General features: G+C 37.6%; 2 protein-coding genes across 4 annotated transcripts; one reads left to right on the forward strand and one right to left on the reverse strand.

The window, feature by feature from the left end:
• The first annotated feature begins 117 nt into the window (after positions 1–117).
• Positions 118–4,915, forward strand: MRPS18C (mitochondrial ribosomal protein S18C). 3 transcript variants are annotated; one of them, XM_032400702.1, is made up of 7 exons: positions 263–301; positions 1,330–1,382; positions 2,124–2,260; positions 2,695–2,778; positions 3,745–3,802; positions 4,339–4,398; positions 4,482–4,915. In XM_032400702.1, the coding sequence occupies exons 3-7, from the start codon at positions 2,153–2,155 to the stop codon at positions 4,556–4,558; spliced, it is 387 nt and encodes a 128-aa protein (XP_032256593.1). In that variant the 5' UTR covers positions 263–301; positions 1,330–1,382; positions 2,124–2,152; the 3' UTR covers positions 4,559–4,915. The 3 variants fall into 3 exon arrangements, with proteins under 3 accessions (XP_032256592.1, XP_032256594.1, XP_032256593.1); XM_032400701.1 differs by lacking the exon at positions 2,124–2,260 and having other exon boundaries at positions 118–301; positions 4,482–4,913; XM_032400703.1 differs by lacking the exons at positions 2,124–2,260; positions 3,745–3,802; positions 4,482–4,915 and having other exon boundaries at positions 118–301; positions 4,339–4,395.
• A 3,045-nt stretch (positions 4,916–7,960) lies between these two features.
• Positions 7,961–24,788, reverse strand: ABRAXAS1 (abraxas 1, BRCA1 A complex subunit). Its single transcript, XM_032400704.1, has 9 exons — positions 24,662–24,788; positions 22,550–22,640; positions 18,493–18,529; positions 15,360–15,426; positions 13,672–13,865; positions 12,800–12,919; positions 11,541–11,625; positions 8,960–9,074; positions 7,961–8,572 (listed from the first exon to the last, which is right to left on the reverse strand). Exons 1-9 carry the CDS (start codon positions 24,746–24,748, stop codon positions 8,139–8,141), a joined length of 1,230 nt encoding a protein of 409 aa, XP_032256595.1. The 5' UTR covers positions 24,749–24,788; the 3' UTR covers positions 7,961–8,138.
• Between the last annotated feature and the right edge of the window lie 2,452 nt (positions 24,789–27,240).

Genomic DNA, 27,240 nt, shown 5'->3' on the forward strand with positions numbered 1-27,240 from the left:
AATCATAGGTGTCCCAGGCTTGCATCCGTGAGGGTTAGAACGCAAAGATGCTGCGCAGGCGCGTTGAAAACCTTACCGGCCCTTCTCTTGTTCGCCCGCGGAACCTTTGAACCGAGTACTCGGGCCAACAGGGGAAGAGCACCGGCGGGGACTTGTCAGGACGATTTGGAAAGAGGAAAGGAAGAGGAGGAGCGAGGAGCCATGGCGGCTTTGGTTGCTGTTTGCGGTGGTCTAGGGAGGAAAAAGTTAACGCGTTTCGTCAAGGCTGCTCTCTGCCTCACAGATCCTGGGACTCACGCGGGTACAGTTTCCATATCCTATACTCTTTGCAGCCATTGCCGTAGCGCTAACTAGGTTGGTGGAGTTGTCATTATTAGCTCAACGACGCCGGTTTTTAGGCGACTAAGAGCTTCTCCAAGAGAGATGGGAATCTGTAATGACCAATGACTAGTATTTTATTTTTTAAAAGATTTTATTTATTTATTTGAGATAGAGCATGAGCGGGGCGGGGGGGGGGGCAGAGGGAGAGGGAGAAGCAGACTCCCCACTGAGCAGGGAGCCGGATGTGGGGCTGGATCCCAGGACCCTGAGATCATGACCTGAGCCGAAAGCAGACGATTAACCGACTGAGCCACCCAGGCGCCCCCATGACTAGTATTTTAAAGCAGAAGGGGGGGGGGGGGAATAAAGCAGAAGGGGGCGTGAATGTTATCTAGTACACTTTCTATTTTCCTTTTAAACACACAAAGAGAGTGATCGCGTGATTCTCAAAAAGAGGCAGGGACTTAACTTGCCTGAGAGCTCCAGGTCGAGTTGGTAAGGAAGGGACATTTCCAGAGTCACCCGGTAGTGCATTACAGGAGTTGTCTAAGGTCCCAGATCAGGGCGCAATTGTGACATGGACTCTTGAGTCTTTCATTTCTGCATTTTATCTTCTCTGTCAATAACTACTCTTTAGGAGGTCTGTTACATTTTCCCTTTGGTATAACAGTGCCTTTCTATTGCTTTCCCCTTAAGTGTTTGCCTTAAAATCTGTCTCTAACCATGCAGTGAGGGGAAAATAAAATTCATGAAGAGAGCAGGTGAGAGGTTTGTAGGGGTGGAGAAATACATGCCCTTTCCCCAAAGCCTTGGAAAGCACATTCATCTTAAATCTTATTCTGCCTCACATCTAAAGGTTTTTATCCAGTTGTTGTATGTGAATATAAAACCTTTCTTTTATATAAAGTTCTATCCCTTGATTCATCTTGCTTCCATAAAAACAAAAATCTTTCTTTAGTTGCTGAGCTGACAAAAAGAATTGGTTTGTTGCTGTTTATTTAATTGCAGTGCTGTGGAGAAGTTGTTCACAATATAAACAGGTAGCCGGCAATGAGGACCTGGTAAGACTTTTTTTCTTCTTTTTAAGGCATTTGCAAATATGACCAAATTCTTGTATTTTAGCTATTTGAATACGACAAAACGATTAAGATGATAATCAGTTTGAGTTTGAAAATTACAATTCATTGGTGAATTGTCACTTAAGTGAGCTTTGAAGTAAGAGAATTCCTAGAGTCCTAACAAGAAGCATTGCTTGTGTAACACTGTATTTTTCTTCTTAGATCTTAAATTTAAGGATATGTGCTTTGGAAATTAAAAAAGATAGTTTTGGTGGGTGCAGTAATTGCAGAATATCCAACAGAGGGATTACAAAGTCTACCTGTACCTTGGTTCTCTTCCCCATTTCAGATTCAATTCTTTGTCCTATTCATTACTGGGGGTGGGGAGTGGGTGTTTTAGTAAATGAAGGATCAAAATCGAAGTTTTATGCCAGGACATTAAATAGTTTCTATTAGCCTGTAGGTGTATTTTTATGGGTTTCAAGTACTAGCATTGGGCTTAGCCAGTGTAAGTTTTCTTGCTACCTGCAAAGATGATTTGACACTAATCAAACCATACAGAGCACTTAGTGCAGTGTAAAGAAGGAACATAGTCATTATAAGTGAACTGCATGTAAATTGGATTAAGCAAGTTTGAGGAGTTGGAAAACACAGAAATCCTCTAGTCCCTTGAGCATCCTTCTTGTCATTTAATGCACACCATAGTTCAAGGGGGTAAAGGAAATTACTAGAGCTCTTTTCTAGGTCATCAATTCCCGAGGCTCTAATGAAGTATGGGCTCTCAGAATAAAGCTCACAGTCTCTTTCATTTGAAATTTTGCATACAACTACAGTGGATTATGGACTTCAAAGCCATTTCTAGATTAAGAATCTCTGGAGACGTGAGTATACTGATTATAGAAGGGAGGCATGTGGCAGAAGCATTAGAGGCAGTAATGAAGACAGAGAAAACGAAAAGGCTGACATAAATGTGTAAAGCAATCTGGGACCATAAAAGTTATCCTCCCATAAACCTTTGTTTTTTCCAAGGATTGTATTTTATCCCAGAATCCTCCTCCATGATTTAATTCCTCCTTAGCCAAACCAGAGTATTTGTACAAAATATGTATGAACACACTGAAATCTTTAAAATGGTGACTCCTTTTCAGAAACACTGATTTTTCTTATATAAGCCAAGCTGTTGTATTTTTTTTTTCATAGTAAGAAAGGTACAACTAATCCTTTGGATAGATTTAAATGTGGTAACCTTAAGATTTAATTTTTTTAAATTTAACACATTAAACTGTATTATCTTTTTTTCTTTCCTTTATTTTAGCCCGTTCCAATGGAAAATCCTTATAAGGAGCCTCTTAAAAAATGTATCTTGTGTGGAAAACGTGTAGATTATAAGAATGTACAGGTGAGATATGGTTTTACTTCACTGTGATATTTGATTTTAGGATTTGCTGCTTTATTAGTCATAACTAACAGGCTTTGTGTACAGGCACCTGTTTTAGTAACTTCGTAATTTCAAATCTGGTTTTCTATGTATAAGTCATCTCTGTTTTATTCTTATGAGAGCCCTTTAGCTCTCCTTCATCTGCTATTATTTCAGGTGTTTTCTTGTCTGCCCTGGAGGTCACTAATAGCTCACTATGCAGTGATTCTTAGTTGGTAGAGTTGAATAGTTTGGAAAAATCTCCTCTGGTGAATTTGGTCTCTGTACTAATAACACTACCGATATCACTGCTTTAAATGTAATTTTATCTGTTGTAGGGCTCAGCAGATTAAAAGTGGAAAATCTGGGGGAGAGAATGGTGCTGTAGTGAAGTATACTGACAGCAGCAAAAAGTGATAGTAGCTGCCTTAGGTGAAAACCAAGAAGTTTAAAGATGCATCTTATCAGAAGGATTATGTGTAGTGCCAGGAACAATGCCTGGTACCTGAAAAGTACCAAAGAATTTAATAAAACGTAAATTATGGCAAGTGGCCTGATGGACCTGTACCTCTTGGAAGACCTCACTGTAGTCTGATACAGTGCGATAGCCTATCGTGACAGATGAAATGCTTAGTGCCTTATTACAAGCAATAGTATTTTAGGAAGTATCTGTGGAAAAGTTCAAGAAAACAGCTTTAGCACTGAAAAGTGTACATTAATCTGTTTCGACATACTGGATAAGAGATGTTAACTTAGTAATCAGTTTTTTCACTTAAAAAAATGACATTAATAGAATGAGCATAGTTCAGTATTTTATGAAGTTTGAAATTTATTTATAAACCTTTACATAACTGGACAGTGATATATAATTTTTTAAATTTACATAATCAAGGTTGAACAAATGTATTGATATAAATTTTTTTCTTCTCCAAATATAACTCAAAACAGCTTTTGTCCCAGTTTATTTCTCCATTTACTGGATGCATTTATGGAAGGCACATAACAGGTATTTTGTTTTCTATTATAGCAACTTATAAAAAATTATACAAATCTATTTGTTATTTAAGAAAAATGTCAAATTTTCAAGTTGTGCTATAAATCACTAGTAGACCAGATACTAGAGGTACTTTTGAGAAAGCCTCTTCGTAGCCCAAAAGGATTATTATTTTACATGTCTTCTTATGCTCAGAGTTAACTATAGGCAGACAACATGTAAAAAAACTAGGGCTTTAGAAAATTGTGTTGATGTTTTGGAGTATACTGTAATCGTTCCTAGACTACTTATTTAAACCAGGGCCTATCTGCCTATAGGCCAAGTTAGATCTGCCACCTGTTTTTGTAAGTAGCTTATTTACATAAATGCCTGTGGCTGCTTTTTGAGCTACATCAGAGTAATTACAGCAGTGACTGTATGGCCCGCAAAGCCTAAGATATTTACTGCCTGGCTATTTATAGGTTTTCCAACCTTTCCTTGACTTAAGATAGTTGCTATGCATTTTGAGTGTTGACATTTTTTATGAATATGAAAGCATTTTTTTATAGGTCTTTGTGGGAAGAAACAGAAAGAAATCACAAAAGCAATTAAGAGAGCTCAAATAATGGGTAAGAGCACCTGAAAAACTGAATTGGGCCAATCAAAAGTTTGCTCATTATCTTTTGTGAAGCACTTTCATTATCTTTTACAGGGTTTATGCCAGTTACATACAAGGATCCTGCATATCTCAAAGACCCTAAAGTTTGTAACATCAAGTATCGGGAATAAATTATAGGAGTCATCCATCAATAAACATATTTTAAAATAAATGGTTGTATGATTCTAATATTGACTCAAATTACAAGATTTAATAACCTTTGGGTAGAAAATCAGCTAAATCTTTTCAAACTGAAGTTTTAAGTTAATTCTTAATAATTGAAATCTTACAAGGAAAAGGTAAAGCATCCTCTTCACTTTTAAAGAACATGAGTTATTTAAAATGTTAATACTCATTATTTTATATACATACAAATTTTAAAAAACTGGTACTATAGGATGGTCCCCAGTTAGCTCATAAAACTCATGGGGATTTAAAATACAGAAAGGATGGGGGCGCCTGGGTGGCTTAGTCGGTTAAGCATCTGTCTTCGGCTCAGGTCATGATCCTAGGACCCTGGGATGGAGCCCCACATTAGGCTCCCTGCTTGTCCGGGAGCCTGCTTCTCCCTCTCCCTCTGCAAGCCAGCCCCCCCACCCCCCTGCTTGTGATCTGTGTCAAATAAATAAAATCTTTAAAAAAATATATGGAAAGGATGACTTCTATTGGAATTTTACTTTAGGCCCAGATTCTGTCTTGTATATGGGATTTTAGGGATATGGGTGTATGAAGGTGGAATGCTTGTATTATATACAAATTCCATGTGGCAGGGTGTGGATTTAAAATTTTGCTCAGATTTTCTAACTAGTAAATAGAAGTATGCCTGGCTAGGACAGTGGGTCTTCCCTTTGTAGAGATGTTACATGGGGATGGATAGTGATGCAGTTGCAGGACCTCAGATTTACTCCTGGGCTAGTCTATCTTAAAACTGGTAGCATACTTTAAAAATGATCCATAGGCAAATGGTCTAGAACTATCTTACTCCAGTGATACAAACTAATCGCCAAAAGATGAGAATAATTGGGGAAAAATGATCTATGAGGACCCTTTTCCTTCATTTAATGCCCTGAAACTTGGGTCATCAAACTTATTTATGGAAGTTAAGCCGGGACGGACCTCAGCAAGCTTCTCTGATGGAAAATTTAGCATTTCTTTCTTCAAAGAAGATGGATCATTGTGCACAAGTATAAGCCAAATACATTACCTCTTTATAGTGTTTTAGCAAATTTAACTTTAGATGAAAGCCTGTTTCTTGTAAGCAGTCTTTGAAAAATCTTAAGCTATTGTCTTCAGAAGGTATTTGCGTATGTTGGTTACTTATTGCTTCTGCAGTTCCTTGTCTAGCATGTTTTATCTGTTGGTTCATAAACTGGTACATGGAGGGCAGGGAGAGACTGAAGAGGCAGGCTATTTGTAGGTGGCAGGCTTAGTAATAAGCAAGGGAACTTACTCAGGAAGTTTGTCTTGAGTGGCCGCAAGACAAGTACATCTCTGCACCTGCCTGCTAGTCTTAAAAGTTTATACTGAGGCCTTAACTGGGTTCAGTCACACATACAATCCATATGGTGTCAACATCTTACTTTCTCAAGGCTGTCTTTGGAACAGCTCACACTGTGGGAACAGTAGGCAAAATGTACATTCCAAGGACGGAAGTGGAACCTTTGCTTCAGTCCGGCTGCCAGGTCAACCAGCAGTCTTGTGTTCTCAATAACCTCCTCCAGCAGTTCATTTGTTGGTTGCATTTAGTCCTTATCTATGTTCTGTGTGATGTTCTATATGCTCTAGTGATGTTTGTGGTTATTTTAAGATTTATTTGAGGAAGAGCATGCGAGAGAGAACAAGGTGGCGGGGGAGGGGGGCGGGGTGGAGGGCAGGAGAAGCAGACTTCCTGCAAAGCATGGAGCCAAACACAGGGCTCCATCCCAGGACGCTGGGATCATGACCTGGGCCGAAGGCAGACACTTAACTGACTGAGCCACCCAGGAGCCCCTGTTTGTGGTTATTTTTTAAGTTAGGCTTCAGACTGCCAACCTATTACCCCTCCCTCTGCCTGGTGTTGTTACACAGCAGTGCTTCTTAGGTAACCAGTTAAACGATCCCAACAGAAACTCATTATTTGTACAGAACATCCCTGCTGTTATATGGGCTTCATTAGCACCCCATGGTAACTAATGCATGTTAAAATAGATAAAAGATAGTTTTGATAGTAGCTATGAATTTGTTGTGTCACTTAGGAAGTAGGAGATGGAAAAGCAATGGTCAAAGTGTGTGTTCAGCATTTCATCCAGTGAGTAAAACATAAAGGCTTCATATGATGTATAGGCTTTGTGGAAAATTCTCAAAATTATGGAAAAGACAAATACAAAAAACACAGTAAAAGCTCTCTTAGCCAACTTCCACTTAACCAATTCACTGGATTAAACTGGAGCTTTACATCCTTAAAATCATACTGAAGCCCATACTCTTCAAACCTGTTGAGTTTTGCATTGCCAAGAGGCAGCTATTTTGTTCCCAGACCTGTGTTAGTTTTGTCTGTCATTGTATTGATGAAGTATGAGCATTAAAGTTATTGTTGCAATGAAAATGAAGTAAATGCTTTTGAAAGATAAAAAAATAGTTTTAAGAAAATAGTTGTCAAGTTAGGTGTGGTTAGGACAGCTGAAGAAGGTTGGAAGTAGGAGGGTGCTGTGAAATGAAAAAAAAAGCATTTTGTACTCAGGTTGCTTTTCAAGTTTCTTTAAATTCTTCACTTTAAAGAAACTAAAACTGGGAATTGTAAAGGTTAAATAATGGATGTGATTTATACTGGAACACCAGCATACTCAGAAAAGTTCCTAATCCTACAACAAAAGGTTGACAAATGAATGTACAATTCTGCTTTATGTTAAAATGAAATCTTGGTGATAGACATATGTATACCTATACACATATGTACATTTTTGAGTCCCACTTTAATTGGCCTTTTCAGCTACTTGACCAGCTGCTGATCTCAGACACGCTGCATTATCAGGCTTGTTCTGTTCTCAAATTCTGGATTCACTCAATTCTGTGTAGAAGACTCTAGACTAGGGAGAGATATTTGTGCCACATTACAGTTTTGCCGTAATTAGAACTGCCAGATTTAGCAAATAGAAATATAGGACATGTGATTAAATTTGAACTCCGATTCAAATTCAATTATTCATTTAAACAATGAGTAAGTTTTCAATGCCTAATACTGCATGTTGTCCAGCATTTTATCTGGCAACCCTAGCCATTTATTGTAACTTAAGGAACAGGAATTACGGTGCCTTAGATAAAAATGAAATACATTTCATATTAACTTTAGACTATCTTTTTTTTCTATTGTGAAAATAAGGTTAGTCTTTCTTTTCCAATTCTAAAGAATGCTACAGAAGTTTAAAAGAATATCATTTAAGCTTTTCCCTCAACAGTTTCGTAAAAGGAGCAAAAAACGGGGGGGGCGCCTCTGGAACATACGACTCTTGATCTTGGGGTTGTAGGTTCAAGCTCCATGTTGGGTGTAGGAATTACTTAAAATCTTTAACAAAGGAGGGGGACAAAAAAAGGTTATGGTTTTAAAATAAAGTGCTTTAAAAAATAAATGTACTAGAACTTATGTATTACTGCAAAATACCTGAACAATAGTAAAAACAATATAAATGGCTTTACCCTTCAGCCAATTAAAAATGTCCTTTTGGCCTAAAATGATCAAAATGTAGGAGACTGTGGATAGTCACCACAACCCTTCATTTTTTCAATGTCTTCATCTGTTTCGGGGCTGCTCATTGTGGATGCTTTTTCTTGATTACTACTATCAGTATCTGTTTTAGATGGTTTGTTTTGTATCTCTAATGGCCGTGACTTCTTGAATTGCCATCCATCATTGGTATCTAAAGCTTTACGTTTAATCATTTGCAGGGCACCACTAGCTGGACTAGCTTCAGGAATGTCTGTGTATTCTACCATTAAGGTCAGGTTGTCTATCACATTGAGTTGGTGGTTGGCAGTACAGCTACTTTTAGAAATATGCCTATTTTTCAAGGAGATAACACATGAATGAAGAAATTCATGATCTGGAAAAAAGGTCCGTAAAGCTTGACAAAGAAAAATGTTCTCCTGAGGGTCTTTTTCGATGTTCTCTCCTAAACAAAATAAAACAATAGTTCAACATACCATATTTGTCCTACAAAGCTTTTGTAATCTATTTGTTAGTAAAGTCAAAAAGACTTTAACTGAACAGTTATATCAGATCCTCTAAACTGAGAAAAATGGTGCGCATAATCCCAAATACTAATTTATATGCCACTGTATTCTAAAAGTTTAAGTTGTATTTTTTAATATCAACAATATAGTATAGCTACAGTAATACCAAGTTCTTTGTTTAGTAGGATTTAATAATATTAATAAAACAATTATTTTTAACCCTAAGGTAGATGATCAATTAGTATAGCCAGCTCATCCATAATTCACATCAGTGAGAATTTTTTTTTAAAGCACAGAAGGTAGTGATGTGTGAACTTTTTACTTACGTGCTGCTTGAATTTGTCCCTGTTTTCTTTTTTTAATTTCCCATTTCAGTCTGGTTACGTCCTTTAGTAGTTTCTCTACTGCTCGCTCACTGTGTTCTACTTTCTTGCATATACTCTGCAAAATAAAATAAGGGCAAAATAAAATAAGCTGTATACTACAGCTAGGTTCACAAATGATAGACAGTCCTTTGTGGTACACAGTATCAAGTATTATTAGCCTTTATAAACACTTTATTTTGCTATTTTCTGAAGGAACTCAGCAAGCACTTATATGGTGCTTTATAGATTATAAAATGCTTTCCAGACGTGTTAACTTTCCATTTATACACAGCTTTATCACACCAGTGATATCTGCTTGATAATACACAGAAATAAAAAAGGTATTTCAGTCACTTTGGAACAAAAAATACTGTAGTATTTTGAGAGATGCTTGCTTACTGCAAACATTTAACATTAAGAAACTGACAATAAGGAAAAGTAACTTTTATTGTTATGAAAAAGCTATTACAGATTTTTAATTAGTGTGAAGGAAACAACTTTCGAAAAGCGGACTGGCCTTACTTTTCATCAGTTTTAAGTACTAGTTAAAATACCCTTTGAGGGGCGCCTGGGTGGCTCAGTCGGTTGAGCGGCTGCCTTCGGCTCAGGTCATGATCCCAGAGTCCTGGGATCGAGTCCCGCATCGGGCTCCCTGCTCTGCGGGGAGCCTGCTTCTCCCTCTCTCTCTGCCTACTTGTGTTCTCTATCTCTCTGTCAAATAAATAAATAAAATTTAAAAAAAAAAAAAAAAAAAAAATACCCTTTGACTCCGTGATTTCATTTTGGGAATATACTTTAAGTAAATAATAAAAATTTATATAAGATGATGTTTCTTAGTATAATATCAAATCAAGTTACTTATTTCCAATTATAGGGTAACAGATTGTTACATCTTGTTTTAGAATGTTAGTTTTTTTACTTCTTCATACTTAGTTTTAAAATGGATACATTTTAGGATATCTGCCCAGCCTATTTCTCATGATCTTGTCCACCATGCCATAAAAGTTCACCAGTAACCCCTTTACCAACTTCCACCCTAACTGACCCAAGCAGAGATACCACATAGCCAGCTGGCAAATCCCAGTCTTCTGAACAGATCTAAATGCTGTTCTCTGGTTAGCCAGAGAATGAACAAACAGATCTGTAGGTACTATGAAGGAAGGCAGTGTGCAGACACAAAGGGAAAAAGTAAGTTTGATGACATTCCGGCTCCTGGTTCCAATTCCTTCCTGAAGCTCAGCTGCTTTCTGCCTACAGTTCCTGTAATATACCTCTACATCCCCTATTTTAGCCCGAGTTAGTATTCTGACACAAGAGTTCTAATATATGGCTATATGAAATACACTGCCATTAAAAAGAACTAAAGAATATGTAACAAAAATGCTTAATGCTTTTGAAATGAAAAATGCTTAATGACAGCAAATAAAAATGACACAAATTTATAAGTCCCCATCACTGTCAACTATGTAAAAGTATGTATATACTTTAGACATATATACAAAAAATTAGAAAATATGGCAAAGTGTAAATGGTTATGTTACAATGATGGGATTCTGGATGTTTCTCTAGTTTCTAAAATTCCCATATTATCATTCACATTAAAAAATAGTGAGCAGTATTAGTAGTGTAAAATGTATTAACCCTACTTCTCTTAATGTGCCTTGTTGATGAGTATGGTGGCCATGGAATATACTACCCAGATCTCCATTTGGAGGAAGCATAGTTGACTAACAGCCCCAGCTACCATCCTTTTGGGTCCACTACTGAAGCCAGAGGCTGCTCTTAACTGACTGAGCACAGTGGGGTATTAGTACAAATCCATTCCGGTAGGAAAACTTTGCTGAGATTCCCATCAGCCTGGCTGAAACCACTCCGGCCCTGCAGTCTAAAACTGTCTCTACCCAACTGTCCTCCTTCCTGTCCCCTTTCTCAGGTGTCAGACTCAGCATTACAAGTCTCTCTGCCCACTCTTGCTCCTCCCCACTTTTAACCTTCTCAGCCTAATCAGTCTCTTACATGGCTAGTCCCATCTTGATGTCTACTACTCAACTAATTAAATGAGACCGAATTCAGTCCTGTGGTAGATTATTCTGTTCTCAAATACTGCTTCCCTTTTTATCCTGTAAAAGGATTATATATCCCTGTCTACCGCCATGAAATAGGGATATATAATCTGGCCAATGAAAGTGAGTGGAAGTGACATGCCGGCTCTGAGAAGTTTTAAGAGCTGTTGTGAATGTCTACCAGCTTTCTTGCTCTTTTCCCTTGTCACGAGAAGAGCATGTCCCACATAAGGGCTACTCCTTCAGTCTGGATCCTAGAATGAAGATGGCACTTAGAACAAGAGGAGAGCTGCAGCCAAGATATAATGTGAATGAAATTGAACTTTTGCTTTTGTAAGCCACTGAGATTGAGGTCTTACCGAACCTAAACTACAAAAATATAAACCTAATCAAATGTCAAGTTATCCCTAAAAGATTTCAGTTATCAATTTGATATGAACTCCAGTAGTAGTCTTTAAGTGTTTGATATGTTAACTTACCTTTAATTCCTCTTGTAAAGAAGCATACATTTCATTTATTTTATGTACCTCCTTTAGAGATCCATCTTCTGTAAAAAATTCAGAGCTGGAAAATACCATTTTGTCAGGCAAATGTATAGAAGTCATTTTAATGCTATAATGAAACACTTATTTGTAGTTGAGGAACAACAGAAGATTCTTTTTACTGGTTTTGTAGGGACCATATTTTGTCAACCTACTTGTTTCACAGCAAAACCAATCAGAAAACTTAGTTCATATATCTTCATATTAGCAGACTTTGAAGCCTCTTAAGGACTATTGCCAGGACTCAAAAGAGGGTAAGTAAAAATAAAGACTGAAGGAGAGAGGGGTTGAAAGAGGTTTCTTTCTTGGCAATGGGGACCAGTCAATTTAAAAATATTTTATTGAATTTAAGTCATCACTGAAAGAGGCAACATTATTTTACATACCAAAAAGGAAAAAAAAAAGGGCTAAGGCATAGTTTGTAAAATATCCCAATTTGAGATGTAAAACTGCGTCTCAGAATCAGTGAAATATGGTATTCAGTTTCTATAAAATGGTTAATCCTTGTGGGGACACAAAAATAAATAAAAATCTAGTCCCTTATTCTCAGTTTCCACTCGAGTAAGCACTCTCTAGTACCAGTGTTATTTCTGACATTAACTATTCCCTTAATGAACACAAAAAAGTTATAGCTCAGCACCCTACAGGATGAGTGAGTCTTGGCTAAAGCCTTGTATTTTTGTCATTACTTAATATCCAGTCTAATTTCATGCCTTTATAATCTATTTTTTTTTTAAGATTTTATCTATTTGACAGAAACACAGAGAGAGAGGGAACACAAGCAGGGGGAGTGGGAGAGGGAGAAGCAGGCTTCCCGCGAAGCAGGGAGCCCGATGCGGAGCTCGATCCCAGGACGCTGGGATCATGACCTGAGCCAAAGGCAGACGCTTAACGACTGAGCCACCCAGGCGCCCTCATGCCTTTATAATCTAAATTGCTGCCTTAGAAAATTATTTTGAGACTAGCTACTTATTCTTAGAATACATATGAGGACACATACAGGATATAAAATACCCCCCTTCTTTCTATATTATAAATGAACAAGTGCTAGAAGGAAATATGGAGAAATTAAAAAGTCTGTTTTACTTGAGTAAGGTGGTCATTAGTTTCCTTTCATTTTTATTCTATGTAATAAAAAATTAATTTTAAAAAACGAATAGGAGTAAGCTCAGTGGAAAGCAGTTGAAGAATCTCACCTGTGAGTTTTTACTGCTCGGCTAAAACCAGTGGACTCACAGGAACCTGACACGGTTTTATAACCCAGTTGTTCGGACATGCCCAGATTGGCCACCACTAATGGTATCCTGTGAAAAAGTCTGAAGAAATGAAATTTTAAAGTATAAACTTAAAGTGAAATATTAGCATCCACCTATTATATACCTATATATACTTATATATATTATGTACAGAGTACCTTTCCCCTACAAGATTAAAAAACAAAAAAAAACCATTCCATACTACTTACCTGAGATAGAATTTACTGACTTGAGGCAAATGGCTTTTAAAAGTGGTGAAATGTGCACAGTGTAAGATAGTTGTGTGAAAATAATACTTTAATAGCTATCTTAACATGTAAAAATAGGCAGTATTGTTGAGATTTAGCCTGTCTTCCATGAATAATAAAATTAGTCTTATTTCGCACTCTTTTACTTAATCCTCATATTTCATGAGAGTGTTCTATAACTTGGGAGGGGGGGCGTTAACTCATTCTGGTGGGCCATCAAGAATGACCTTTCTCCCTTGCAGAGGTTAGAGAAAAGCTGCTCAAGTACCGAGGCTTAGTTCCATATTATGTCCTTTAGCAACCAGTTTTCCACCTCATGGTAAATAATAACAAATCCTCGGTGTCAAAAACACCCGTCATCATTCCATACTAGGCTTCTAATTTCCTTATCTAACCTTCATTTTCCCATCTATAAAGAAACATGGTAGACCAACTTCAGAGGGTTATTGTGACAGTCTAATGCAACAATATTTGAAAATACTTGGTAAGAGGCAAAAAGTACAATGCAAACATTGGGTATATTTTCCTATTAACTTAAATTGCCAGTGACTGGCCAACATTTACCCCTTCTGAGGTTTATATAAGGCATGCTCCAGCCGATGAGTAGAGCAGCTTTCTGTTATTATACTTGGTGTTAACAGTAGAAAGACAAGTTCCCGGCTTGAAAGATGATTTTGTAAGTTTTTGTGAAGCAGTCTCTCTCTAAATGTCATGATCTGGTCTGAATGACGTCGGAATTTGTACCAACCAACCACAGTCTGAGAGAAAATACAAAAAAAAAAAAAAAATCAGGTATATACCTTAATGGTTACAATTACTATGTGTCTTACTATCATAATTAAGCAATAAAGTTGACAGCCTTAAAAATGGCTTTCTTAAATTTATAAACAAAGCACAAACTTAAGTATACACTTTACTTTTTTTTCTATTTATTTTTTTAAAGATTTTGTTTGAGAGAGAGCAAGAAAGCGAGCAAGCACGAGCTGGGGGAGGGGCGGGCAGAGGGAGAGGCAGACTCCCCGCCAATCAGGGAGCCCGATGGGGTGGAGCTCGATCCCAGGACCCTAGGATCATGACCCCAGCCAAAGGCTCACCCAACCTACTGAGCCACCCAGGTGCCCCTACACTTTACTTTTAAAGTATGCAAACTGACTTACAGTCAAATTACTTTCCATCCAGTTACAGGGCTACTATTTTAGTCAATATAGAGAAAAAAATTCCTAACTTCCTCTAGTTTCTTTATGGTTTTTGCTATTTTTAGTCTTTAGTCAAAATTTAAATGAAGAAAATGTCAAAGAAAACAAGTTAACTTCCTGTTTGGGTACTTGGTTTGCTAAATAAGTAAACTGAACCCAACAACTTTTAACTGAAATTTGTATGGGAATGATATCACCTACCCCACAGAGTTGGTTTCAAAATTGAGTAAGATCATATGAAATGGTTTTATAAACTGTAACATCTGCTGAACAAATTTGTTATTACTAAATTTTTTTAAACTGGAAAAATAAATCTCATTCACAGGGAACTTAATAATTATAAGAGAAAAACAACCACTTTGCTTAGAGATCTCTGTGTGACAACTTTAGCAACTAAGTTTTATATCTGCACTAGAGGAAATTAAAATGAGTTCTTTTTAAAACTAAAACGTTTTTACAGGTACATTTTAAATACCCAAATATAATTGGGGGGGAAGCCCAAAGCATTTTCATCAAAGGATGGTTTTTAAAAGAAACTCCTTTTACTGAATCTACTTTTATTCTCAACTCAAAGATCAAAATGTTTTAAGAAGAAAGTATCGCCCCCCGCCCCATTATGTATTTGGGGAAAAAACCCCTATTTTGATCACTCAACAAGTCTTAACTAAACGCCACGTATGTGTGGAGGGTTCCAATGAGGTTCTATATAGCGAAGTGCTAGTAACTGCAGCTATGTAAAAGAACAGTAATGAATTAGGTCCTAGAATAAATGGCACTGGAAAGGGGTATGGTAGGAATGTAGAAGAGGAAGAGATCAATGCTAATTAAAATATTTGAGGATGAGACCAAGATTAATACTTTTAATGACTAGTTTTGTTCTCAGAGCAAAACTTTGAATTTCCAGAAAGAACAAGCCTTTCCTCACCTGCTTATAGGACATTGTGAAGACAAGTAAGTGCTGCTTGAAAGTTCTGTTAAAGTATTACACGTTTTTTTCAGAGCTGAAAATAATACATATAATACCAAACAAAAAACAAAAGGTAAGTCAGGGAATACCTTTTTGACACTTGATAATATTTTCTTCAGTGCTTGCTCATTTAGTTCACCAGAAGAATTATAAAAACTGTAAAAGCCAAAATTAAAGGCATTACAAATAGGCTAAAAATATGATTTTACTAGCACTTTTAATTTTAGTTACTCCTTACCCAACCAAAATCCATATACCCACTTGCTGGTCAGATGAAATTCTAAAAACAGAAATTTCTCAAATTAACAGACTTAAAGTGGTTGAAATATGAGGCCCATAAGCAAGGAGAAAGGAAAAGAAGTGGAGAAATTTCAAGAAATAAGTTTGGGCATCACATTTTTTTAAGCCTAAAACAAAACAAACCATCCATTAAATATAAGAAGTTTTAAAAGTCTACATAGCCAGTTCACAATTCACTTATTAAAACTTTTTTTAAAATATTGATACATACAAAAGAATGTGTGAGTAATGAAACACAACAAAAAGACAGTTTATTCATTGCTAATTCCAAAAGCTATATACTTCTATCAAGTTGAGAAGCACTTTAGGAGCTGGTTGGTTTTGGGTCTTTTTTTTTTTTTGTGGGGGGGACAAGGGGTTTAGATGTTAGTTTAGTTTAGTGCTCTTTGTTCTGTTGGAATGTCAAAGATGTAGGGAGAATTGAAAGATAATTCTAAAAGATTCTAAAGTGTTTACTTCCAGCTTTCTTCCTTCTTCAATAACAGGAATTGCATATTTTCCTCCTTTTAACATTCACTGAGATCAACAATATTCTTTCCTATGATAGTGAAATACCTGTTATGCAAAATCCTTCATAAATAATACTCACTGTAATAAGCTTTTACTGGTAGTTCTATTCTGTACTGAAAAAACTTAGTTATGTCAAACTGAAAAAAACATATCCTAATAAGCAATGTTTTTTTTTTTCAACTTACAAAGACTTGCATTAAAAATTTTCCATCAAAAAATTTTAATGGGAAAATAGACAAAATGGAGTGTTCCACTTATCAAAAGGGGGTTTCAACTGATCAAACAGATCCTTCCACTTTACCTGTTTATTATTCTAACATGAATACTCTAAATACAAGTTTATTCCTGTATTTCTCTAGCATGGCCCACTTCCCACTTCTCAAACTGGGGCATAAGGCTAAATACACTGGGTATATAAGAAACAACAGGATAACACTGTACACTCTGTGCAAACACTGATTTTATGTGAAGTTCCTGGCAAGTGGGGCCATTTTTATATAGAAAGATATTGTGCAGAATTCATGTTAAACTGCGTAATTTTTTAAGTGAGTTTTAGGCTTCAGTGGATTGTTTTCCAGATGTTTCCTCCAGATTCTTGGTAAGTGATTCCGTGTTATTCAATGGAAAACTTTGAGAAACAATGTTATTAGAAAAGGGTTGGCAAACTTTTCTGTAAAGGGCCAGAGAGTAAGTATTTTAGGCTTTGCTGGACAGTCCCTGCTGCATGTTCCTCTGTTGTTCTTTTTGTTTTTTAATTTATTTATTTTATTTTATTTAAAGATTTTATTTATTTATTTGACAGAGAGTGAGAGAGCACAAGCAGGGGAAAGGGAGGCAGAGGGAGAAGCAGGCTCCCCACCGAGCAGGGAGCCCGATGCAGGGCTCAATCCCAGGATGTTGGGATCATGACCCGAGCCAAAGGCAGATGCTTAACCATCTGAGCCACCCAGGCATCCCTCTTTTTGTTTTTTTTAACAACCCTTAAAAAATATATTAACTATTCATAGACGGCCCTATAAAAATGGGCCATATTTTGGCACCCTCTGTATTAGCACATAAAACTGGGCATTAAAGCTTATCCAACTGGGACTCCAAGAAATATGGTATCAAAAGGCTTTAACATGTTTACCTGTATTATTTAAAACAAGGAAGAGACATCATGGTATGCTGTTGGATTAGAACTGACGAAATCCTCATTCTTCTAGTTTGTGCCCTACCATTAACCAGTTCTGTGGCACTGGTTATAACATGAACTTTTTAGGCCTATTGTTTTACTAAGGGAAGATGAAGTGTGTAGAAAACTTTACTGAATGCCAGCCTTTTCAGGTGGTTCTCCTTATGCTTCCCTCCCCTTTATCTTGTAAAGCTAAAAGGCTGAGGCTAAAAGGCTGATCATCATTGGATCAGATGGGCTTCCTCCATTGTAAGACTATTAAGTTGGTATAATTATTTAAGACAGTTGCCAGTAGATTTTGAATCACTTTTTCTTTTCACTCTTCCTTCCTAATCTTTTACTGGTCCAGAGTCCCTTAAGGAAGTACTTTTTAAGACTCTCCACCAAGAATCCCTCATTCCACAAGTATTTTTCTATGTCCATTGTATGTAAAACACTATTCAAGATCTATCTCTTTTTGGTACAGCAGTTTAAGACCACATGAAGCCTTGATTTCTGTCACCCCCAACCACAGAACTTTTTCACCTTTACTGTTTGCGCCACTGCAATTCTTACACAACCTTAGTGTACATACGGTATATCTGAGATAGAAATGCTGATTTTTCAAGTACAGTTTATATAAATCATAAAGTTAAAACTACACCATATTGTGGTTACAGGTGTTTATGAAAATTCATTTATGCGTGTACTTTTCTATATATATTATACCTCAAAGAAAAGTTTTTTAAAAATATCATAGCCTATTAGGGCTGCAGTACTATTACTATCTGTAGGACTAATTAACACAAATTTTCACCATAGGAAGGCAATAGGAAGCAGGCTGGATAAAGAACCTAACCAGTTAACAGACAAAAGATTACATTAAATATGTAGTAAGTGAGAAAACAAATGATGAAATAAGCTGAATAAAAGAGTAGAAAAAAGGGCTGCTGTTGATGTATGCGAACATGTCACTGAGCTTATAATATGCAATGAGGTGACTCTGTGAGAAAAGCAATCCTCTAGGTAAACTGGTACCTGGGAGAGTCAGTGGAGACCAGCTAAAGCAAGCATATAAATACAGAGAAAGAACTATTAGGGTTGAAATGAAAAAGTGAATTTTCAGGTATTTTTTCAGAAGTCTTTTCATTTTCACCAGTACCACCACATATAAACTGATAGATGTTTTGTTTTAAAAATTACTTCATTTGCAGAAAGTAATTTTCACAATGGATCACTTACTTGCTCTTACTACTCACCTGAAAAGCTGATAGCATGGAATATATTTCTGGATGTCTGGAAAAAAGGAATTTTTTGCTATGATTACATTAATTATCATTTGAATAGCATATATTGAGGACTTCATATATGAATAGCATATATTGAGCAAAGAAGTACTTTAACATTGTCTCATTTAATTCTCACAACAAATCTATGACACAGATGTTCTATCATTCCTTCCATTTAAAGATGAGGTAACACAGAATGGTGGGGCCAAAATTCAAACCCAGTGCCTCAGTCTTAACTAGAACACTACATTCCCTCTAAACAGGTTTAATAATGAACGGCAACACAAGAGATAAATTTAAAAGTTGCTATGTTTTCATTGAGTTCTAAAAAGGTTATGCTCTAATTTTACCCAGTTGACAACAACAGCTGCTAAATGGATTATCTTCTGTTATTCCAAGTAGTTGCTTCATAAAGGATTTGTCAATGTTAACTGCAGACTAAGGAAAAAAAAAAACCCAGTGTCCTTTAGGAAGTGAGTTTTATTCTTGTCAACAAAAATACATCTAAATTCTGTGCGAAAGAGATGAAATTCTATTGCATAAGACACCATTATAAATCTTGTAAGAAACATCAAGATAAATATGGTGTTCCCTCTATCATTCCAAATTTTCAGATCTTTCAAAGTTATTGAAGGAACAGTAGGAGTGAAACATTCACACCTGATAACACAGAAACCTGTCAAGAGAATACAAGTTCTGGGGTGCCTGGCTGGCTCAGTAGGCAGAGCATGCAACTCTTGACCTCAAGGTTGTGAATCTGAGCCCCACATTGGGTGCAGAGATAAGAACAACAAAGCGAAAACAAGTTCTTCTAGGCTTTCCACTTTTAAGTGTCCCTTGTGTCAAAAATCAAATTTTACCAGACAGCATTTACTGGATCACTGTAACAGCAATCATCTATTTCAGATCGTTCCTGTGACATGTCCTATTTGTGTGTCTCTTCTTTGCGCATATCCTAGCCAGATTACTAGAAATTTTTTTAGTCACTTAAATCAAAGACATCCGTTTGATTACAGAGAATTTGTGACTCTTCAGCTAGATGAAGAAACCCATTATCAAACTGCTGTTGAGGGGCACCTGGGTGGCTTAGTCGGTTAAGCATCTGCCTTCGGCTCAGGTCGTGATCCCAGAGTTCTGGGATTGAGCCCCACATCGGGCTCTCTGCTCAGCAGGAAGCCTGCTTCTCCCTCTCCCTTTGCCTGCAGCTCTCCCTGCTTGTGCTCTATCAAATAAATAAATAAAATCTTTAAAAAACAAACAAAAAGCCCCAAACTGCTTTTGAACAATCTCTTCAAGTAAATATCTGAAGGCTGGAGACATCTCTGCATGTTTGTACCTGCAAGTGCCATCTTTAAAGAGAAAACTACATGAAATCACCATTTCAATAACTTTATATTAATAAAAATAATTCAGTCTATTTAGAGAAGGAAAAGTGATTATTCTCTTTAGACATTTTTCTAGCAAATGTGTTATCCTCAGATAAATCCCTGTCTGAAAAACAAAACAAAGCTTAACAGAAATAGTCTGTTACTGATAACTGGCCAAACATGCTGGTGTGTGTTTGAAAATGTGTATGATGAAAATTTCATTAACCAAAGCAGTGTGATTTGGTGATTCTGGTTTTTACTTGTTAGTCATCTAGTGATCCAACATTTTAAAATAATCTGAGCAAATACTTAAGTGGAATCCTACAGCACTTGCCTAATACCCTGATGCTTAGCATTGTTCCCAGCACAATGGAGTTGCTCAATAAATGATTGCTTAATTAACTCCTTAAAATATGTTTGATTACTTTGGGCAGCATGCCAATTACAATTAGGGGGAAAAATGCCCCCAAGGGTTTGCTTTTAAAAAGCTTGTATCTGGGGGCGCCTGGATGGCTCGGTTGGTAAGCATCTGACTCTTGGTTTTGGCTCAGGTCATGATCTCAGGGTCCTGAAATTTAAGCCCTGGGTGGGTTCCAGGCTGAGTGTCAGCGTGGAGCCTGCTTAAGATTTTCTCTCCCTCTGCCCCTCCCCCCTCAAATAAATAAATCTTAAAAAAAAAAATAAAGCTTGTGTCTGAGCAGAAAAAAACATCATTAACAAAGTAAAATTACAAACTGTATAAACATGTGTAACACAGGACAAAAGACCAGTTACCTTAAGTTGTAACATGGTATTACAAATCAGTAAGAAAAAGCAAAATAGTTCAGCAGAAATATAGTCGAAGCATGCAACAGGCCTGTCCTTTTCAAAAAAACGAAAGCTGCCCCCAAAGAAATAAACAACTTCATTTGTAATTAAGAAATACAAATTAAAATTACTTTCATTTATCAAATTGGCAAAGATTAAAAAATTGGATAATACCTAGTAGTGGCAACAGTATGGGGACCCAGGCACTTTTACATATTGTGGAGGAGTCTTAAAATAGCATGACTTTTCCAAAGGCAATGATCTACAAGGAATTTGACTTTCCAACAGACTCAAGGCACAGAGATATATGCACTATAAAGTGTTTATCATTATACTGTTTTGTATTAACAAAAAAAAGGAAGTCGTTCATTTGCAGTATATAGATACAGCGAGAATACAGATCCATTAGAAAGAAGGGCAAATTATACACATTGATACTATTCTGCACTAATAGAACAGTATCAGTAGAGATATTTATCTTGGAAATATTTATCCACGTATAGTATAATCCCATTTGTGTAAATAAAAATATATATACATTTATATACATGTGTATTGTTAATGAGTAAAAAAATACTCGTAAAACGGGTTGCCACAGAAGAGACTCTAATGAGACTGAACTGACTTTATATATTTACTTTACACACATATACTACATTTATATACAGATGTAAATTTACATATATACTTCCAGTTTTAACCTTTTAAAGTGGCAAACGAAAAGTGACATACAGGACTATAAACCGATACAATCTTTCTGCAAAGCAATTTGCTAATACAGATCAAGAATCTTAAAAATGCTCAAACCCTTTGACACCATAATACCACCCCCAGAAATCTATGCATAATAAATGTAGAAAAATGTGTAAGGATGTTAACTGTGGTATAATTTATGAAAATGAAAAACTGGAAACAACTGATTATAATTTATTTAAAGGACTGCTGAAATCACATAGAGAATACAATGCAGTTAAAACAGTGATACTTAGGGGCGCCTGGGTGGCTCAGTTGTTAAGCGTCTGCCTTTGGCTCAGGTCATGATCCCAGGGTCCTGGGATCGAGTCCCACATCGGGCTCCCTGCTCCGCGGGAGGCCTGCTTCTCCCTCTCCCACTCCCCCTGCTTGTGTTCCCTCTCTTGCTATCTCTCTCTCTGTCAAATAAATAAATAAAATCTTTAAAAAAAACCCAAAAAAACAGTGATACTTAGAGGCTTGTTTAACATGGGAAAGTGGTCATGACACAGTCTGATGTCATCATGCCACATTTTTTATAAAGCACATCACCAATTTTGTTTTTCAAAATATGCTTAGAAAAAATCATATATTAGGTAATCAGAAAACCCCCTATATATTTTAAAGCTCCCTTTTCCCTTCTTCCTGAAAGAACAGCTGCCATCTGCTGCAGGTGCTTCACCACCCACTCCTCAACCTCTCTGCAGGCTGGCCTTATACTCCACAAGTTACTTAGGGTTTTCAGTGATCTAATCACAGTTTTTTCAGTTCTCCTCTTCCAACTTTTCTGCAGCATTTCATGTTTTTGTCCGAACTGTTTTATCTTTTTTTGGTCTTCACTTGCTGGTTCCTTCTCCTTTTGCTGGGCCATCTCTGTGCCACTTAAATATAAGCAGGAGCTATTCCATCCTTTTCCCCACAGTAGTCTTATCTGCATTCTATGTCCCACACTCTATCTTGCTTTAGCAGGCCATGGCCATAATTTTAATTGAGAAATGAATGCAATAAAATTGGCTTTAAAATGTTTTATCTATTTCTTAAAACAATTTAAAAACTAATTTATGCTGATCCTGTTCAGCATAAAGCACCAAATATAAGAGACACAGAAATAAGTGACTCACCAATTGTATAAATAACTTCAACATCATCCATTTGAGAATCAGTAATACTATTCTTGGCTTCACCTTTCACTTCCCCAAGAAGAAAACCTTCCTATAAGGATAAAAATAAGCAGTATATGGAATACCGTGATTGAATTAACTACTCAGTCATTTAACCAACCAATATTTCCTAAGTGTTTCACAATGTATACGGGGAGTGTGTGCTACAGCCCCAGGTACCCAAAAGAAAGACCAGGTGCACTTCCAGTGTAGTTGGGAAACATGAACAGAAGAGCGACTGTAAATAAAATAATAAAATGAGTAGAAGAGATTGTAAATACCACTGTGATTTTACCACACCTGGAACATAAAAGGCTTAAAGCCAGAAATGAGCACACAATGTTTGAAGGAGGAGGAGCAGAGCAGTTTGCCTTGGAACAGAGAAGGCTCCCATTTCTGAGTAATGAAATCATAGATAGACAGGAATAGCACCAATAATGGAACATCCCAAATAATTAGTCAAGGACTCTGGATTAATGGCACGTGCTTCTGGAAGCCAGTGGATGCTTCTGAGTTATGAAACGACACAATGATTAGTGTTTTTAGATTAAAAATTGTACAAAATATTAAAGATCTGGGAATTCGGTCTGATTTCTTTTTAAAATGCAAGCATTTGCCACAACGGTAATAATGTCTTTGAATTTCGGATTTTTCAATTATTTCACTTGGCACATTTAAAGACCCAATATGCTTAACAGACAATAAAGATTTTATCTTCTTCATAATTAGTTAAGAATGCCCCCCCACCTCATTTAAAAAAAATAAACCCCACAAATAGAATATTTCAATAACTGGATGTCTTTACTGGAGTGTCAGGGTAACAATCCAGAACTCTATAGTCCAGTGTTGTAGACAAACCCTGGGAAAGGAAGCAGGGTCAATGCAAGTACAGCTATCCAGAAAGCCACCTTTTAAAGATGTTAGGAAAAAGATGTAAGAAATAAGGGCCTATTTAACACTATGGTACTTCCCAAGGGCTAATATTTTAAGCTACACAGACTTAAGGACCCATTCTGTTTATATTCACACTAAGGCATTCCAAAATGATTTCCACCGTCGCACACATTTTAAATCGCCATATATTTGCTCTTAGCTGGGTGTTAATCCACAAGGTTATTTAAAATTGGACACATGAAAGATATCAATTCCAACCTTATCAGGATTGTGCCAAAAAACAATTTTAGAGAAAAGAGACATTATAAAATGAAGGGCACAATATTTAGCAGAAATCAGTAGGTTTTGTTCGGTATGGTATTCTCTAAACTGTACTAGCATACTAAGCACTTAAATCTAAGACACTACTTATCAGGCTCAAAGTTTTCTGATTTCATAAAAGTTTTTTAAAACGTGTACCGTATTTAAAAAACTACTTCATCCAGAGATTTTGAACCTGGCAGAAGTATAAAATAATAATTAATATTTGAGGATAAACAAATGTTTCCATTATAATTGAATGCATCAGAAAAGGAACTAAGGCCGCACAATTTCATAAATTTAATACCAATGCAAACAAAAGTCAGATATCTGATATACCAAATTAGACTTTATCATCCACTAAGCCTTCCCCGAAAACAGGCACTGGATGCCTCCTCTACAATTCCCTCACTAGCCTACCATCTCAACAAACACGCACAGTGGGTGCTGTGCACGAAAAATTCAGCTGTCTTTGAAAACTACTGGCGGTAGTCAGGTAAAACGGAAAGTTAATCCGCCACCTTCCTAGCGTAGTGGGAGAACGCTATGTGAACTTTCCATCCTTTCCCAACCAAGTTTAACCAGGAAAAAAGGGAGACCGCTGGAAGAGAGAAACGGGGGCGTGTGGGACATTCCGGTCCGGGTGAAGAAATAAATACTGGTTAGAAGAGGGAAGGCTAGCCTTGGAAAAGACTTGGTGGGCGGTAGGTACACTTAGAACGGCCCAGGAGCGGGAGAAGGCAGAGCGCCAGGGCAGAGAGCCGGTGGGGCGCCGTCGGGGAGCTCGTGGGCAGGGACCGGGGAAACGGCAGCGGGGGGCGCCGGCGCGCGGGGCCTCTTCCGAGGCGACGCCGGAGCCCGCCTCGCCCCTCGGCTCACCGTGTCCGAGTCGGTGTTGAGGTGCTGGAAAGCGAGCGCGCCAAGCACAAAGCCGGAGAGCACCGCGGACGTGCTCTCGCCCTCCATGCTTCCGCAAACGAAGCGCCGCGAGAGGGTGCGGAGGCGGGGCGCGCCAGGCCGGGGCCCTTATGCGTCGCGGCGGCAAGGCGGGGCCGAGCGAGTAGGCGGGGCCGGCGCCGGCGCACTAGACGCCGCGCGCTCCGCCGAGGAAGCGGGCCTGCTGAGGCGCGGGCGTCCTCCGGCTGGGAGGGTGCGGCTGGGTGGCTGTGGCGGGCCGGGCCGGGGCCCCTTGGGTTCTTCCCTGGCGGTGCCGTCGGGGTCGCACCGTGACTTCGGCTTCAGACTTCGCCCTCGAGGCTGGTGGGTGTTGGGACACCGTTGCAGAGCACCATAAAGCAAGTTTGGGTGGCCAGCTGCTGCTGAGCGATCCGTGGCATATATGCAAACTATAAAAAATGAACAGTGCTGACAGAATAGAAGCATTGCTTATGTCATTGTAATAGCACAATGGAAATGCCGTGTTTATGGTTTCAAAGCCTTTAACACATTGAAACTTCTAGAGTACTAGTACCCCTTTCAGAGACTCTCTCTTCTAGAACACTCCAGTGATGGTCCATCCCGTGGGGGTGGGATGGCTTGGGTTTCTTTGAAGGTTTGCTAACTTTTAGAAAATTAAGGACTCAGGGTAATTTAATGGATACACTGATTGTGAACATTGTCCTGACAGTTTAATGATCTGTAAGCCATGCTGTGTTGGGTCATTTGATATAAATAGTAAGGGGAGTGCGAAGACCAGGGCTTGACAATATTCCACACACAAATATGTAAAGCTATGTTTCTTTTTTCATTAATTTTTTTTGTTAACATATGATGTATTATTTGTTTCAGGGGTACAGGTCTATGATAAAGCTATGTTTCTTAAATGATTAAAAGTCAGCAAAATACCAGACTCCTGAACTGAGTTAGTATTGCACATTTCTGGGTTTTGTTGTATGGCAGCCATGTTTGGCTAACACCTTGGAAGACAGATGTGTAGAATTATGTGTTTATTACCTAAGATTAAGTTTCTTGCCTTCATTTGAGCAAAATCACTATTGATATGAAAAGATTTTTCACATAATTTCTGTTTTATGAGTGGTAATGATCTGAAGGATTAAAAAATAAAATGTAACACTATTCCAAGAGACCAGAAATAAACCCTCAATATAAAGTCAAATAATTTTCAACAAGTTTGCCAAGACCATTCATTAGGGAAAGGACAGTCTTTTCAACAAATGCAAAAGAATAAAGTTAGACTCTTACCCTACACCACAGACAACAATTAGCTCAAAATGGATCAAAGATGTCAACATAAGACCTGAAACTATGAAATTCTTAGAAGAAAATATAGGGGGAAAGCTTCAGGACATTGGATTTAGCAATGATGTCTTGGATGACACCAAAGGCACAGACACCAAAGGAAAAAATATGCAAATTGTACTTCATCAAATTAAAACCTTTGTCTGTCAAAGGACATTATCAAGAGAGTGAAAGGCAACCTATAGAATGGGAGAAATATTTGTAAACCAGGTATCTGATAATAGATTAATTTCCTGAATATATATAAAGACCTACAACTCGATGACAGTAAAACAACACAATTAAAAAAGGAGCAAAGAACTTGAATGGACATTTCTCTGAATAAGATACACAGGTGGCCAATAAGCACACAAAAAGATAACATCACTAATCATTAGGGAAATGCAAATCAAAACCACAGTGAGATACTACTTCACGTACATCAGGATGGCGATGGTATAATAAATAATATATTTGGTCTTTGTCCCTGCCTGCAGGGACAGCGTTCCTAAACTCTTGGAGTCTCCAAAGTGATGGAAGTATCTTTTGCTAATGTGACTCTAAGGGTGGGAGAACTAGATAGCACAAGGATGGGAGCTAGTTGCTGGAAAGACCAAACCTTGATTAGATTGGAACTTTTAGCTCCATTCCTGACCTCTTAGGTGAGAGGAGCTAGGGATTAAGTTTAATCACCAATGGCCAATGACTTAATCATGCCTAAGTAATGAAACCGCCATTACAACTCCTTAAGAATGGGATTTCCCTGAACAAAAGCAAGCAAATGTCTGAGAAGCCTTATAAAATTCGTTGTCTCAGCTTCCTTTCATGGGTCTTTCAGAGACTAATAAAAAAAATTAGTTAACAAGGAAATGGGGAAAGGCAGAGAGGAGAGTCAAAGAACTCTCCCAGTAAGGTGGAAATCTTTAAGTGGTTATTAAGAAATGAAATAAATAAAACAGACATAGATGGGGTTGAAAAAAGTTCTTAATACAGAACTATTGAAGATTGGGTGGACCAAATGAACTCCCTTCTGGTTCCCCAACATTAAAATGCCCCAAACAAGTTTGCTCTATTTACCCCAGTTTGGAGGAATTTAAAAAGCTGGAAGGCAAAGAGAAACCTGGCCTGGAATCACCTAGGGCAATAGTCAGGCAAATTAACCCAGATAAAGATTGACACACGGGCCAGGGTCCCTTGGCTTGGGACTCAAAGCTAACACT

Source organism: Phoca vitulina, unplaced genomic scaffold, assembly GCF_004348235.1.
Source record: "Phoca vitulina isolate PV1807 unplaced genomic scaffold, GSC_HSeal_1.0 scaffold3, whole genome shotgun sequence".
Classification (NCBI taxonomy): Eukaryota; Metazoa; Chordata; class Mammalia; order Carnivora; family Phocidae; genus Phoca; species Phoca vitulina.

Bases quoted from the DNA above. Each gene is read 5' to 3' on its own strand.
- MRPS18C (XM_032400701.1), top strand. From the start codon at position 202: ATGGCGGCTTTGGTTGCTGTTTGCGGTGGTCTAGGGAGGAAAAAGTTA. The intron at 302-1,329 runs GTACAGTTTCCA...ATTTAATTGCAG, and splicing joins AGATCCTGGGACTCACGCGG to TGCTGTGGAGAAGTTGTTCA. The intron at 3,803-4,338 runs GTATTTTGTTTT...ATTTTTTTATAG, and splicing joins TTATGGAAGGCACATAACAG to GTCTTTGTGGGAAGAAACAG.
- ABRAXAS1 (XM_032400704.1), bottom strand. From the start codon at position 24,748: ATGGAGGGCGAGAGCACGTCCGCGGTGCTCTCCGGCTTTGTGCTTGGC. The intron at 12,920-13,671 runs GTAAATGTTGGC...TCATTTCTTCAG, and splicing joins TTATATAAACCTCAGAAGGG to ACTTTTTCACAGGATACCAT. The intron at 8,573-8,959 runs GTAAGTAAAAAG...TATTTTGTTTAG, and splicing joins GGGACAAATTCAAGCAGCAC to GAGAGAACATCGAAAAAGAC.